The sequence below is a fragment of the Tamandua tetradactyla genome, chromosome 14 (genome assembly GCF_023851605.1).
Source record: "Tamandua tetradactyla isolate mTamTet1 chromosome 14, mTamTet1.pri, whole genome shotgun sequence".
NCBI lineage: Eukaryota > Metazoa > Chordata > Mammalia > Pilosa > Myrmecophagidae > Tamandua > Tamandua tetradactyla.
The window spans coordinates 21,014,811-21,030,685 of record NC_135340.1 but is presented as its reverse complement, the minus strand read 5'-3'; the positions used below and the strand labels follow the sequence as shown (position 1 = coordinate 21,030,685).

Below are 15,875 nucleotides of genomic sequence, written 5' to 3'. Positions count from 1 at the left end.
AATTTTTAAAAACTGTTCTTCATTTCAAGCTTATTTCACATTTCTTGCTTCTTATATCAGCTTTACAATGAAATATCATGTGTATTAATGTAAACCTTTGAAACTCCAGTGTTAAAGTATGTGAAAGCTTTTATGTTGTAAGTTAAATACAATAATCAACACAGGCCTTAAAAATCACTTTCAATGAGGGGTAAATGGTTAACTATAAATAAAAGAGATTTGAGGCCAAGCTGAATACAACACAGGGAATGTGTTTAAATAAAATCTCAGCAATGTGTGTAAATCAAGCTAGAAAGTAGAATTTACATTTTAGAGAATAGTCACTAGATATATTGGGCCTTATAAAATATTAAATAAGCTTAATATTCTACTTCCCAGAAACTGGAAACAACTATTTGAGATTTTTACAAAATAACACGAATAATATTTTAATTCATAATTAAGAAGGTGTTAAATATACATATTGATATGATGATTAGGTATTATATTACCTTTTTTGATAGAGTGGTTTAAAGTGACGGTCTTGGCACCCTTGTAGATACTGCATAATAATTCATAAACATTTTCTTCTAAAAGACAATCTGATAGACTCCTTAAATACTTGTTCGCTGAATGAAGAGATTTTCAGTTGAAGGGAATGGTCAGAAAACTCCTCTCAGCATTTTTATGTCTATATAATGCAGAAGTCTCAGATGAATTTATATACTTAAGTCAGATGAAAATTGCATAAGCCTTTTTTTCCCTTTTTGCCTTAACTGCTGAGAAACCTGGAGCCACTTAAATCAGCTCATCTCAGGTGCCTGTTAACATCTAACCTGTGCTCCTGGCATTCTCGTTTGTGTTTTCATCCCTAATTGGGTTTAGTCCTCTAAACTGTATCACCTCTCTTTAGGAGTCACTAGCATACAAACTCTACTGAATAAAGCTGAAAAAATGTTAACTTGAGTAAGATTTTATAGCTAATTTACAGTTGTCTACAATCGTAATGCATGATTGAATTAATGGCAGTCTTCTAACAAAAACACTAATGCCATTTGTTTTTAACAATTCCTTTTAGAATATGATCAGGGGTATTATAGCGTGAGTTAAGCTTTAGACCTTATGTCTTTTGTTTCTTCCACTTTTATTACTCTGAGTTTGAAAAATAAAATATTGGTCTAATAAAGAACTGAAAAGTTTGGCAGAGATGTAGTTTTCTAAAAGTGGAAGTTACTGTTCTAAAATGTATGTACACATTGCAATTGTGTGTAGAGCGCAAAAGCATAAAAAGCAAACTATATTAAATTTCAACATACTTGTTATCCTGCATTCCGGTTGATTGTAGAGAATCTCTAGTCATGTCTATCTGTTTTTGATGCCTCTACAGAATAACTGCCCAGCATCCTCTGCCCAACCAATCAGAATGTAGGAAAATCTACAGATATGACGGAATCTACTGTGAATCTACCTACCAGAAGTATGTTGAAATCTTTGTGAGTCTTCCTTCTGGCTCGTGCATCAGTGCTTGTGGTTGCCAGCTATTAAAAAAATATCCTTGTTTTAAAACATTATTATTCTTTAATTTAGTGGGGAAGAAAACAAAACAAAACAAAAACAACCAAAAAAAATTGCCTCTGAAATCAAGACAAAAATAATGTTTGTTCTTTTGAAATTGTGGCCTAAAAATTTTTTTTAATGACTTTATTAAAGCTCTTAGGTAAGCTTCTTTATATTGCAATAAACAAGTACTTATATGCAAGAAAATCTCAGCAAAGTACATTGCACAGGTGCCACACATCTTAGGGATTTGAAAGGTGTGTTATGTATAAATTAGCTGTCACTTTTTTTCAATCCTGTAATGGAATGATGAGTTGTAATTTGCATAATCCTTTAAGAAGTCAAATTATACTGTCATGTAGCAGACTTAACATGCTAGCTAAGATTTCAGAGCTTTGCAGCTAATTACTATGTACCTTACAGGACAGTTAAATTGAAGTTGAGTCCTCTGCCTTTGCTGCCATTTGCTTTGTCCATTACTTAACAGGATCTGAACTGTTGGTAATGAGTTGTTGTTACTATCACTGAACTAAAAACTCTGCTCTGGGAAGAAAAAGACATTTAATATATTATGGCTTGACTTGTGCTGCTTTTGCTAATAAGAAAGTTGTTTTTTTTTTTAAACGACAGTCCAACCTGGAGTTTCTAAAACAGAATAGATATTTATGTTTTCAGAAAAGTTATGGAATAATGATTGAAGCAACTTTAACAATTCCCCTATAGAAAAATGTACGGTAACATAAACATAATTCCACTTCAGGTATTAGTCTTTCCTGATATACCTTGCACATATATGTTGGTGTGTTTTTGTCTTCAAACTATTAACTTCTTTTGCAATAGAGTTTCATTATTTTAAAAAAAGCACCCTTTTTCCTTAAAAATTTCTTCTGAATATAAACTGGTGAGCTCTAATTTCATTTACTCCCCCACCTGGTTGTAGAACCAGTTTTTCATGATTTCCATTTAAAAATGTCCCTTATATCGTGGAACCTGTTAAAGCTGCTCTCTGAAATGGATACAGAGTAAATACCTAGTGGAGCTGGGACTCTTCCCGGCCTAGACTGGTTTAGTTGATGACTGTATCACTGTATCTTTACTACCTATTTATTTCTGGCTTTATTAATAATAAATAATCTGTTGCCTAGATAATGTAATTCTCTTCATCAGAACTGGTATAATTGTAATGCAAAAATTATTTCTAAGTATTATTAAACAACTATTTGTTATCTATCAGACTTATTTATTGTGGCTCTCAGTGGACAGGATTTGGGAATTAGTGATTGTGTGGCTTTGTTGTGATGCATGGATATTTTATTGTTTAAGAAGGGGGCGCTTTAAGGACCATATTAAAGCAGCAGTTGATGGCTGATCATTCAAGTAACTGGAGATAAACTAGAAGGTGGTTGCTTATTTGTAATTAAGCCAGCTTCATGTGTCAGCAATCACTACTGCTTAGAGGCTGTTTAGAGAAGGGAGCCTGGCAGGAGTCATCAAGAATTTGACCCTTAGGAAGTCTGCCCTCTAACAGTAGGAATCATCTTGAGGGCTTGCTTTTTAAAGAATTTTTTTTTATTTGTAGACAAGGTAGGCCGTGCAGCTGTGACTGCCAGGGAAAGTCACTGGGGGGATATTCATAACAAGGAAATATTGGCAAATAAATGATGAAGAAGGGGAGGAAATCCCCAAGATGTTAAATTGGAGCACTGTCACTGAGATGATAAATGGTCTTGTGTATTTTAGTGAAGATGCTTATCTGAATTGTCCTGAAACTATAGTGAACATTTAATAGCACCTATAAAAAAGCATGTGGTGACGAACACACTGAAGAGAACAGGCTGTGGATTCAGTTTTTATTTTCCTGAGTGAGTATTTTCTCCAGTTAAGTCTTTGCCATCTGGTTTATTAGAAAGTTGGTGTTGATGTATATTCTTGATAGAAGTTAATATATTTACTGTTAATTGACATTATAGAGCTCCCTTCCCTAGAGGATTGAAAATGTTTTGTAGAAAGGATAGTTGTATTTTCAACATGCTCGAGGGGTAAAGTTATGAACAGTAGAGAAATGGTGATTGCTCATATCCAGTCTTCCTAGGCAAACGGTCAGGCCTCAGGTCCGCAATAGACACTTTCATCACAATGGAGTCAATACCGATTTTTTTATAAGTTCTCTGTCCATTTCTGGTGAAGGTGTGGCTGTCTTGGAAGGCCCTCCAGCTTTCAGCATCAAGCTATGGCTGTTCCAACTCTGTGCCTTGAGTGATAACTGATGGCCTGTGCATCCTTTGACACGTTCAACTCTTTGGGTTTCAATAATTGCTGCTACACATGGGGACAGATACAAAAAAAAAAATAACATTTAATCTTGTCTTCAATTAACTTTTAGTCTATTAAGCAGTGTTTTTCAGCCCATGGTCCCTACCTAGATAATGGAATATGAATCCATTTTCGTGGATCAAGATGAGAATTGTACAGATTCAGTGGAAGTAAATGGAATATTTCATTCATTGCACCTAGTAAGAGTGTGTTTTGTTTTGTGACCCTTCTGTTCTAGTTTTATATGTGTTCATGTACAAATATACGGCACATATGGGTATACTGTGTGAGTCATGAGGTAAAATGTTTTTTCTGACTGTGGTTCACATCTAAAATTGATAGAAAGCCACTGTAACAGAGTTGGATAGGCAAATATATAAACATAAAAGTATCTGAACGTGTTAGGTCAGTGTGTGTTTCAGGGTACCATGGGTTTTAAAGGAAGGAGTGGTCAGATCTATGGAAAGGATTCAGAAATCAAAAAGTCTATACTCTCTGGTCTCTCATGTCCAGTGGTGTACTGGGGCTGACTTGTATGGACTTGTGGTATCCAGTAATACTCAACCTTTCTCACTCTATAACCTGTGTTCTCATGTTAGTATCTTGAAATCTGGAAAAGTGTTTTCATCATGGAAATTGGAAAGTGTTGTAAATTAGGTGCAACTTTCTCCTTCCTGCTCCCAGAGCTGGTTGTTAAGCAGTTACCAGCATGTCTCTGCTCTTATTCCTTCCAATTATAATTCTATGACTTATAGAACATTTTAAAATGTTAGTTTTCTATGTTGTATTTAGACTACTGGAAATTATTAAAATGAAGTCTAAATCACTTCAATGATAATGAAAATTTATAGTAAACATGAATGTAAAAGGTGTATTATTTCCAACTGCCTATAATTTATGATTTTCAAAATAATAGTAATAGTTACCCTAACTTATTACAGTAATGCTTACGGAAAAATCCAATTTAAAATGTCACATTGTAATTGGAGATATTAAGTTTTTATGGCATAGGGCAGATATACAGTGTTTTCAAAATCACCAACCATATTGTATACATTTAAAATTTTTCATTGTTTATATAAAGCAATCCTTTTGCTAAGAACTGAAATGTTTAAAAAATCCCAGATTCCTCCTTCCTAATTTCAACTCTGTTTTATGATTAGCAATAATATCACTGAATTCTAGTGAACTCATCTGTTAAGCAGTAGATTTGATTAGGAGAGGCCAAAGTTCTTTAAGTAAAGCAATTAATAGTCTCATTTTTTTTAAATATAAAAATAAAAGCAGTTTCTTTAGAAAGTCTGGAAAAAGAGAAAAGACCTGCCCTCCCTTTTTGTCATTAACTGTGATAACTTTGAGTCTTATTTTAAAGGCAGGGGGAAATATTTGGTTAGTGAGAGGAAAGGAAACTCATAGACATGAGATGGAAATGTAGTTAGTCCATGGAAAATCACCAGTGTTTAAGTATTTCATAATGAGGAATGTAAGTAGGTAGAAAGGAAGAACTGAGGAAGGCTCTCAGAGCCTCATCAGATGCAGCCATTTAGTTGGATACTACTTTAGAAGTATTTGAGGAAGAATGTGGTATCCTTAAATCTGCCTTCAGGAAATGAGTATTTCACCAACAATATGCAGGAAAGACTGAAGTGAGTCTAGGGAGACTGGAAATGAATTTATTAACATTTATTGAGCGTATACTATGCCACTGCTACACCCACAGCTGTGCCACTTCCAAACAAAAGGGATTGTGCCTCGTCTCAAAGTGCAGCCAGGGTTGAGTGCCCTAAGTGTTAGTAATTGACTAGGCTGTTGTCACCTGAAGCAGAGAGGCCGTTGGAAAAATTGTGAAGCTTGTTTTGGTTTGCTCTTTTCTTCATCCTAAGCCCTTTTCCTCCTTCCTGAAATTCTCAGCACTCAGATACTCCTGTTAGTGTTTCATGTTTTGGGCCTTGTGCCCAGTAGGGAACCTCTCCATGCAAATCAGGTGTTCTTAACTGATAATGTTACTCCTTTCAGGCCATTTGCATTTTAACAGGCAACTTCAAGTGAAATTATTTATTTCAAGAAAAGAAGTCTTCTCAAATAGAATAATTTGAGACACCATGACAAATTTTGGAGAAATTAATTTGGGGTTGAAGAGGGTATCACCTTCTCTCCCTTTCTGGAAAATAAACACAAATTGGCCTTGGCCAAAAAGCAAGAGTTTCAAATAGGAAGATGTAGAGGCAAAAAGAGAGAAGGAATTAACAAGGTCCAGGGAAGAGAAGAGGAGAAGGAAGGAAGAAACTCACCAGTCTTTATCAGGTGTGTTGGGCCAGACAGCGTGCTAACTGCTTTGCTCGTTATCCCAATTAAGGAGAACAAGACAGGCGCCTTGTCAGGCAGTCTGTGGTGGCAGTAGATGGCCACCTATGCTGAAGGGGACTGAAAGGTCAGGGAAGCTCCAGTGGCAGCAGGGAATTCTGTTGCTGGTTGTTTAACCTGATTGACTGATTGATTACTATTATGCAGTCTTGTTTTTCCCCCAAATTAGGATAATTTATGCCAGTTGTGTTTGGATCAGTAAATAAAGAATTGAGAAAAGAATTAGAAATATGCAATGAACTTTATAAAGAGCCCAAATAGAATCCTCAAGCTAAGCAGGTTGAACTTTTTAGTAAGAAATGCTTTCTCGATATCCAAATTAATTTTCATTTCTACATCAGGCCTTTCAGACCTCAGCATGGTTTCTGTTGTTTCTCCCATTTAATTTTAGCATCATACCAATGATTTTGCCTGAAAATGACTCGAGGTGGCATATCTTGGAAATGTGATGGCATGAAAGGGTATTATTTAGGGATGATAGGCTAGTTTAAAAATGAACTTTTTTTTTCATTAATTGCTCATTCTTTGTCACCCGTGAATCTGGTACCATTCTATACCAACTGCCTTACACACACTGACTTATTCAGAGGTGACTAAGAAAACTTCAGTCCTCCAGAAACTTAGAAGATTGAGATATAAACAGGCAGTTGGGACTCTGGATGAGAGCTGCTTCAAAAGAGCTAAGTATAAACTGTTAAAAGTGACACCATTGTCAGTAGGCAAGGTGGGCTTAGAAGTCTTCTCAGACATTTGTGCTCAGAGCAGGGCTGAGATAAAAAGCAGACATTTCTGGTGTAGTGAGTAGCTAATAGCACAAGGACAGGAGCCAGGGGATGAGAAAGGGTGAGACAGGAGGTGGGATTGAAGAAGGGAAGCAAAGGCATTGGGGCAGCAAATCATCCTGAGAGAATCTCTGATCGGGTTTTCAGGAAAGGGTGTGATGTGAACTACCACGTTAGAGAATTAGGCAGGCGACCTTCTGTGGAGTGGCCCAGTACCTCATCTTCTCTTTCTTTTGAAACACAGTGTGTTTTGCAAGGAAGAATGTGAAGCCATGCTGTTTGTTAGTTTGAGGTTCCTTTTAATTTATAAATATTTGAGGTCTTTGCCATTGTGCAGTCCAGTTCAGGACTTTTCCTAGCTTGAAGTCATCCATGTCTGTTTTTATCTTCTCCATTTGTAATCTCTTCTAAGAGAGTAAAAACGGACAGGCACAGGCAGCATAATTTAAAAGGAAAGAATATGAATAGTCTCCGCCAGAGTTTCATATTTTCATTATGTGAGAAGTAGCTCCCTAGATTTAAAAAATATATATGCATATACTTATATATGTGTATGTGTTAGTGACACACCTGCAATATGCATGAGAAACTTGAGAACAGAAAGTAAAGGTCAAGGTGAGAGGAATAGTGCTGCAGTAAGCCTTCTGTAGGCATGCTGTTGAACTACAGTGTTCAAAATCGCTTATCAGTGGTTTGAGAGAGAGCAGAGAGATTGATGTGCTTGTGCCCAGAATTTTTTAAATACAGCAAACTTAGAGTTATACCCAAACTATTGTTTTAATAAATTCTTCTTATCGTAATGATAGCTTGTTCTGGGTGTTGAGATGGTAAATGTGTCTTTATGAGTCTTTGGACTTTGTTTTTACATTAGAGTGGAAAAACTATGCTTTAGTGTTCCACTATGAACAAACTATTTTAAGAGGTCCACAAATTCGCTTATATTGTCATAGATGTATGCATATTCAGGAACGTGTATTTTCATGTGCATCCATTGTATAAACTTCTCTGACAAGTTGCCCCATCTGGGAGACTGCTGAGGACAGTTGTTTTGACTTGTGCACCAGCAGGTTACTTAGGGGAGGCCAGAAGCTGCGTGATCAACTTCCGTATGAAACCATGTTCTGCAAAGATTTTCTTTCTGAAACGACACTTTTCTTTTTTCCCTTGGTATAGTTGTATTTCTTTTCTGGATTTTTATAATTTGTTCTTACTGGAAGAATTTAATTTTTTTCTGTTTTAATTTAAATGCCCACAGCAAGAGTTAGTGATATGTTCCTCAGTGGCATCGTTGATGAGATCCTCACTAGAAAAATCCAGCACCATCACCTCAGTAATTATTTTTATCTAGATTTGGTCAGCCCAGAGGTAGTATATTATTTAAATGTGGAAATAGTTTTGCCAGTTATAGGATGAAAGTAATGGTGAGATGGGTGTGGTGGGTTAAAGAAAAATATGAACTTTTTAGAGCAGAATATGTACATGTGTGAGATATAACTGGTAAGAGATTAGATGGAATTTTCTGGCTGCATTACAAACTCATTCTCATTGATTAATAGTACCCATTCCCATGCTCTGCCTGCTGCATCGTTGTCTAGGCCTTAAAAAGTGAATTCTATTTACTGTGTTCAGCATTGAGATGTTCTGCTCTCTTTCTGAAAGCAGAGCCCTGTGAATCCTGCCAGGACTTTGGCTCAGTGACCAGCACATAAGGAATGCATTCTTGGGCAACTTGCCTTTGGCAAACTTGAGACCTTTGTGATTCACTTTTCAGTTTGAGGATTCTTTGGAATTGGCCTCGAGATTTGTGTGATTCAATAGACTAACACTGCATGTCATGTAAAACCTAAATTCCTTCCCCTGCCCCTCAGCTGAGTTATAAAGCATCCCTGGGCCTCCTCTTTGCTTGTTGTCATACATTACCAATGAGAACAGGCCTATTTCTCTTACTAGCAATTCTCATCACTGGGATTCTAACCAACACAAGCTTCCATAGCTTTATTTTCTTAACGATGGCTTGTTGTAGGGGTGCTTACAGCAAATCATAGCCAATTGTATGCCATAGGATGGAAACCAGGAGGAACAGGAACTTTTTGATGATTTTTCTGTTTGCTTCCTCTTCCCACTCCACTAACAAAACACTTTTGAGAGTGAAATCCAGTTAGCTTGGCTTTGTCAGGCACAAAGCCTCCTGTCCTCTGTGCTTTAGGCACCATCTGGATTTCCTGGTGAAGAATGCATTTTACAGCAGTTACAAGGGAATCTTTGCTCACTTCTATCAGAAGCAGAATGCCTTTCCAGGGGCTGCCTAACTACTTGATGACTTGCAAACAGCAGCTCTGGTTCTCATCCCTTGGAGAAATTCATCAGGTGTCTTAAGGCTTGAATTGATATCAGAAAGAGCAATGATGTTCATGTCATGAAGTTTTTAAAATGAGTGGATGGAAGCATATTTAGTAGGGATGAGAGTGGAGGGTAGGGGGAATGCTTGAACTCTTATAAAATTCATGATCAATAAACTTAACTGATAGCAAGATTGTTCACCCTGTTTTCTGAATGCGGCTTGCCCAGACCTAGTTGCAATTTATGTGAGTCTTAGAAGACATAAAGAATGCTTTTTTTAAAAAAAAATTATCATGATATTTGTGAAATGCCTCAGGGAAGGGAGGACTAGAAAACTTAAATTATGGACTAGCAGGTTTTAAGTAGAATTTTTTACAAGGATCTGGTGGCATGCTTGGTCCACTTGAACTGGAGGTAGCTTTACTAGATCTGTTCAGAAGAAATATGCTGGGCACAAATATTTGCTGTGGTATACCTCATCCTGAGAATGTGCAGTTCTGAGCTACAGACAGGAGGAGAATGAATACAGCTGCATTTATACTGCCATTGAAAGGAAACACTCACTGATGCGGAGTCCTTTCATTTTGAGGCTAATTTAATCCTTGTGGGGACAGAAGCTTTAACTCTTGACAGCAATGTTATGTTTTACCATTCTTACTTCTGTGTGAGATGGCTTTCCATATGCAGTAATGTAGAATCACATTTATTTGATGAGACTGGAATCCGACAGAAAGGAAGTGAAATGTTCTGAATGTGTCTTTTGGTCTTCAGACATCATTCTAATTGACCAGACCAACCATAATCTGAAGAAGGGAATGTTCTCATTTTAAATGTGAGAAAATCGAGGCTTGGAGTTGTTAGGTGATTATCTTAGTTCACATGGCTAATAAGGTAGAATGAGGATGGTCTACAGGTGTCTGACTGAGCAGTCCATCTCCTTTCAACTAGAAGCATTGGAGCAGAATGGTACTTTTTTCTCATATAAACATCTACCCTCTATTCAAGTATCATCTGTTGAAATCAATTCCACAGATGCATAAGACCCTGAGGAACTTAAAGCCATCCCTGTGCAGGCATGAGGTTTGTCATATTTAAATATTAATCATTTAATGAATATATATTCAATACCTTTTGTATGCAAAGCTGTGTATTCTCCAATATGGGGACAATTCAGGTCTCCCTCAGGAAAGTTTGTCTGTTCATACTCTATAGCTATTATATAGAAATGATGAATTTCAAGTTTGTACCTCAAGTCCTACCTCTTTCTAAACTCCAGTTTTATATTTCCAAACTGCTCAACATTTATACTTGTATTCCAACCTTACATGAACCTCCACATGCAGTGGCCAAGTTTTCAAGGAATTTCATGGACTTTCCCAGTTAATCCTCAGAGCGTTCTAGTGAACTGTGATATCTCCATTCTGCATGAAACAAACAACAAAAACCAATGCCTTGAGTCACAGAGATTAAATCATTTGAAGAATTCCACACAACTGAGTGTGGCGTGGTCGAGCCACACAGTAAGGCCTTCCTGAAAATTCTGCAGTCTCTGGTTCTCCCCAGGGCAGTGTAGCAGTTTCTCCAGGGCAAAAATCAACATCTTTCCTAGAATGATCCTCTCCTACCCAGCACTTATTTTGCCCTACCTTCATTTTTCCTAGTCATTCAAGTTCACTGTTGGAAACAACTTTCATTCTGCCTTCTCTAGTCTCAAATACCCGGTTTGTGGCATATTTCTTTAAAAAATACCCCCTTCTTTACCCATCTTTGTAATTCACGCTGTTATTTCATGCCTGGACTATTGTAGTCTTCTAATTCACCTTCATATCTCTTATCTCATTCAGTTTGATTCAGTTATATAAATGCTTGAGTCCTATTGTACACAAAGAACTATACTAGGACATGCGGAAGTTTTCCTTTCTGAGCAACCTTATTAATAAGTTACCAGAGAAAAACATATTGTTTCCAACATATTTTCTTGCTCAATATCATTGACCACTCATTTTCACTGTATGGCACCTTTAATGTTTGCTAAGTGTTTAAAATTCACTGTAGCCTTACTCCACTTCCTTTTCATCCTTCACACCTCCCGCCACTGTTATTTCTCAGTAGCCACTCACTACCCCTATTCCTGAAACATGTCTACTCACTCTTGTTAGGCATCCCACATGCACAGAATCTGAAGCCTCTGCCTGCTCTGTTGTGATGTCTTTCTAGCCTAATTCAGTTTGACTCAGTACATTACTGGGTATCTGTTGTTTGAGATACATCAGCAAACAAACACCAAAATCTCCACCTTCAATGTAAACATTAGAGACAAGCAATAAGTATTAAAAACCGAGCAGATTGTATAGTCTATTAGATGGTGGTTAGTGCGGTGGAACAAAATTACAGAGGGTTAACAAGAAATTAGGAGTGTTGGATGAAGGTGGGTCAGTTGTGTTTCAAACAGACTAGGCCCCATTAGAAAAGATGGCATTTGAGCCAAGACTTGAGGAAGTGAGGCAGTGGCATCCAGATGGCCAGGGGACACTTTTACAAGCAGAGGGAATCTTGCGAAGGCTCTGAAACTGAAGAGTTCTTGACTTGTGCCAAGAACCTCAGGGAGGCCAGTGTAACACAGTTTGAATGAGCAAGGAGGACAGAAGTAGGAGACAGGTCAGAAGTAATAGGGACAGCCTCCAGGGTACTGGCAGGTCAGGTACGGCTTTAAGTTTTTACTGCACTTGGAACAGGGCTTTGGGAAGATTTTGAATTAAGGGGTAATCAGATCTAATTGACATTTTAGAGTCTGTCTGCTGTTAGTTGAGTTATGCTTAAGGGGGGAAGGATAGAAGCAGGAAGTCTAGCTAAGAGGCTACTACAGTAATCTAGGTGTTTTATTTTAAGGGTATAGAAATGTGGGTGTTGAGAAGTATTTGAATTCTGCTGAATTTTGAAGCAATAGCCACAGGATTCTTGATGGCTTGTGTGGGGTGGGTATAAAAGGGAGAGAGAGAAGTCAATACTGAGTCTAAGATTAAATCCTAGTGCATCATTTATTCTGTATCAAATGTGTGGTGTCACTGAATTATATGTATATCAATGAATAAATACCATATAGGAGCTCATAAACTTAGAGGTGAGACATGCCATAAACATAAAATTTCAAAGATAAAAGTCTGAGTGCCTGTGTGTGTGTAATAGCTTCTCAATAGATGGCAAGTTTCTTAAAAATATTTATTCATCTATTCACTTCAAACTTTTTATAAGGTACATGTTAAAGATCAGTGATTGTCTTACATCCTCAGTAAGGCTAAATGTGTTTAGAGGCAACTGCATTGTAGTGGAAGGCTCCAGCCATTGATGGGAAATTGTTCAAACCCTATTTACATTATTTATTTGTTGGGTGATCTTCAACAAGTTATATAAGCTTTCTGTCCCCATGTTTCCCATCTGTGAAATGATGACAATATCTTTCTCGTAGGGTTCAGCATGGAGATTAGATGAAATATTACGTCTAAATGGCTTAGAACAATGCCTGAAACATACTAAGTGCTCAATCAAGGTTTGCCATTCCTAAGTGAGTGTTCAGTAAAATTTGTTAGAAGAGAAACATTTAGAGTGTTCCTATCTTCTCCCTCCACACAAGGTGCCTGGTTAATAGAAGTGAATAATGAAGTATCATGGTAAGCCTTGCTTTCTAGCTGATGTTTAAAAAAAAAAGCGCATTGGAGAATTGCATTATGATCAGTCTGAATACCTGCCTTTCTTTAGAAGTGGACACTGAGGCTGGTCAGCATCCTTTCCGGGTAAATTTGATTGACAGGTGGGCAAACAGCATTTGAATACCCAGTACATGAAAAGATCAATGTTTTCTTTCTTTTTTTTAAGCTTAAAATGTTGAATGTGCATTAAAATGAGAAAAATAATTTTCAGAATAGATATGACTTCCCTAGTACATAAAAGCAAGGAGATCACATCAAGAGGGGAATGTTATTTTTTTGTCCAAATACAGGAAATTACTATTTTTCCCTCCATGTTTATATTTTGATACCTAATATCTCACTGCTTTTTTGGGGGGTGGTTGGGAGCATGTGGTTGTTTTTGCTTTTATCCTTCTTATTATCAGCAACTTATTTGGCCTCCCAATCCAGGAAGCAGTAGTGTATGCTGCTATGGAATTCATGCAGACGTCTTTAGTGTCAGAGGTGGTTTGAAGAGCAGCTTAATTCTGCTTTCATTGTACCTGGTACTTCAGTGAGGCACTCCTGGTCTATTTGAGCTCAGTATTCCTGATCCCATTTATACCTTCTAGATAGCAATGCAGACAGTGCCTGTCAATGAGTAACAGGTAAATATTGAACAGGGAAGCCCTTTTGATTAACTTTGTGGATCATTATTTGAAAGTAGCCTGCAATCAGTACAACTCCATCACTCATGATCATAGCACATGGCGTGTGGGTTAGAGCACTGGGCTGTGAGTTGGAAAGCTGAGCTTACATTCTTTGTTCTGCATCTGGACTTGCATTCATGTGGTACTGGACTAGTTATGGCTATTAAAGAGCAAAATGGTGAGCATAACAAGAGTTCAAAATATTTTAGATGGCAAAGCTCAATATTCAAGAGATGTTGTATATGCAGGTATCAACTTATTAAAGCATATAGATAATAACTTCTTGGAGCATATAACAATATGGGTGCTATTATTATTATTAGCAAGCACCATTTTATTTTCTAACTGGCACTGACCTACGACACTTAAAATTTTTCACTGGACTCAAACATAACTTTATTTCAGAAGAGAAGAAATAGTTTAAATGCCTATGTGGCATTTGTTTATATTATTCTATTGTTAAGATTTTTTTTTCTAGAATGGAATTTTTTCTTGGTTCACTTATGGCAAAAGCCTTTGCTACACATTTATGAGACTGGCCACTAATAAATCTTTTTCTTAGTAAGAAAATAACAGAAGATGGGTATTACTTTGGGTGAATTGTTAAAATATTTATGAGTTTTCATGTGTAAAATGCAAGACAGTAAATATTAAAATGAGATTATAAGGTATAAGAGGCTTAACACAGTGAGGGCACAAAGGATAGCTATTTCAACATGAATTCAACTGAAATTCCAATCCAGTAACACCAATAACAATATATTTACCATATATAGCTTTAAAAAGTTGTTTCATTGCCATCCCCTCATCTACCCAGAAGAGAAATAAAACTAGCTTGTTCAGCTGACAGACAGGACCACTGAATATGTGAACTGGAAATCAATTATAAACTGTTCAGTTCGACCCTCTCAACAAATGAGAAAATGGAGGTCTAAAGAGTTTATGAAAAGTTCCTACAAAGAGGCGACTACTTTGGGGCCAAGTGAGGTCCAGAACCAGGGTTCTTTTCACCAAACTGAACATAACTTTCAATTACATGGCCCTTTGCAACGTACAAAGCACCTCCTCAGTGTGTGACCTGCCCTCCTTTATTACACATCACTCAGTTTACGGCATTTTTTTTTTCCTTCTTGTCATTGGGAGGCGGAAAGTCTGGAAGATTTTTTGCATTCTTAAATCCTGGTATTTCAGCACCTAACTCTACGCTGAACCTTAAATTAAAACACAGAACAGCTCTCTCTCTCTGTGTACATATGTAATTTATATCTGGAAGAAGCAGCACCATGTCTGTCTCCCTGTGTCACCCATACAGCCACACTCTTGCAGTCACTGAGCATGAGCAGGAGATTGGCTTCAGACTGAAAATTACCAAGTTGGCTTTGACCTTTCTATGCAACAGGGTTCTGAAGTATTTATACTTTCAAAGATGTGTGTGAACACTTATAGGCTACCTATTAATGTGTCTCATTTTGAGAAAGATAAGTGAGCATGGTCAGCTGCTCTTCATGTAATTTTGGAGTAAGAAGAAAGAGTGAAGCCAATTCACTTTCCTCCTGAAATGTTTCTTTCTTAATATTTTATTTTGATGTAGGGTAATTATCTTTAACATATGGGTATGTACGCATGACAAAAGAAAAGGGAGCTCACATGGAGGGAAGAAATCAGACAATAAATCCCACCCAAACAAACTCTATAAATTAAAAGTCAGAACTTGGGGGCGGGGTGGGAAGGGTACATTTTTTTCACAGAGCCCTTACAGACCAGCCAACTGTCCTCAAAAGCAGGAACGAAGTTGAGGTCTTGGCTTTACAGCTTTTAATATCCTTAAAGATGGGTTGGGCATCAAAGTGCCTTTTCCAGAATAGGCCAAGGAAGGTAAGCCCAATTTGGTTTCAAAGGGAGGCATAGCCATTGTGGGAGTACATCCAGTTTTGGGGTTTTTTTTTCTTCTTGCTTTGTTTTGCTTTCCGGTCCATTCATAGCGCTTGGGTCCACTGGAGGGAGAAGATAACCAGATTTGCTTGTTTGCGGTGTGCTTATTGATCAGGTAGCTTCCCAGATCTCCACCCAGTTTAATTGTTAAAACACCATTCCCACATGAGACATCATAATCCTTAAACACATAAGATTTTATCTGCAACTTTTCCCAAAAACTCTACCAAGGA

At 37.2% G+C, this 15,875-nt stretch overlaps 1 protein-coding gene across 8 annotated transcripts in view; it reads left to right on the top strand.

Annotated features, from left to right (window-relative positions):
• Positions 1-15,875, top strand: part of NPAS3 (neuronal PAS domain protein 3) — a 927,883-nt gene that overhangs the window by 104,711 nt on the left and 807,297 nt on the right. For 7 of the 8 annotated variants that reach the window (XR_013162215.1, XR_013162216.1, XR_013162214.1 and 4 more), the window contains exon 2: positions 1,367-1,456. The exons of the other annotated variant lie outside the window; for it this stretch is intronic. Coding sequence is in view for 1 of the 7 variants with exons in the window: in XM_077126978.1 (XP_076983093.1) it covers positions 1,367-1,456 (90 nt within the window). In the remaining 6 variants the exon portion in view is untranslated. The remainder of the gene's footprint in view (positions 1-1,366; positions 1,457-15,875) is intronic. 8 annotated transcript variants of the gene reach the window in all.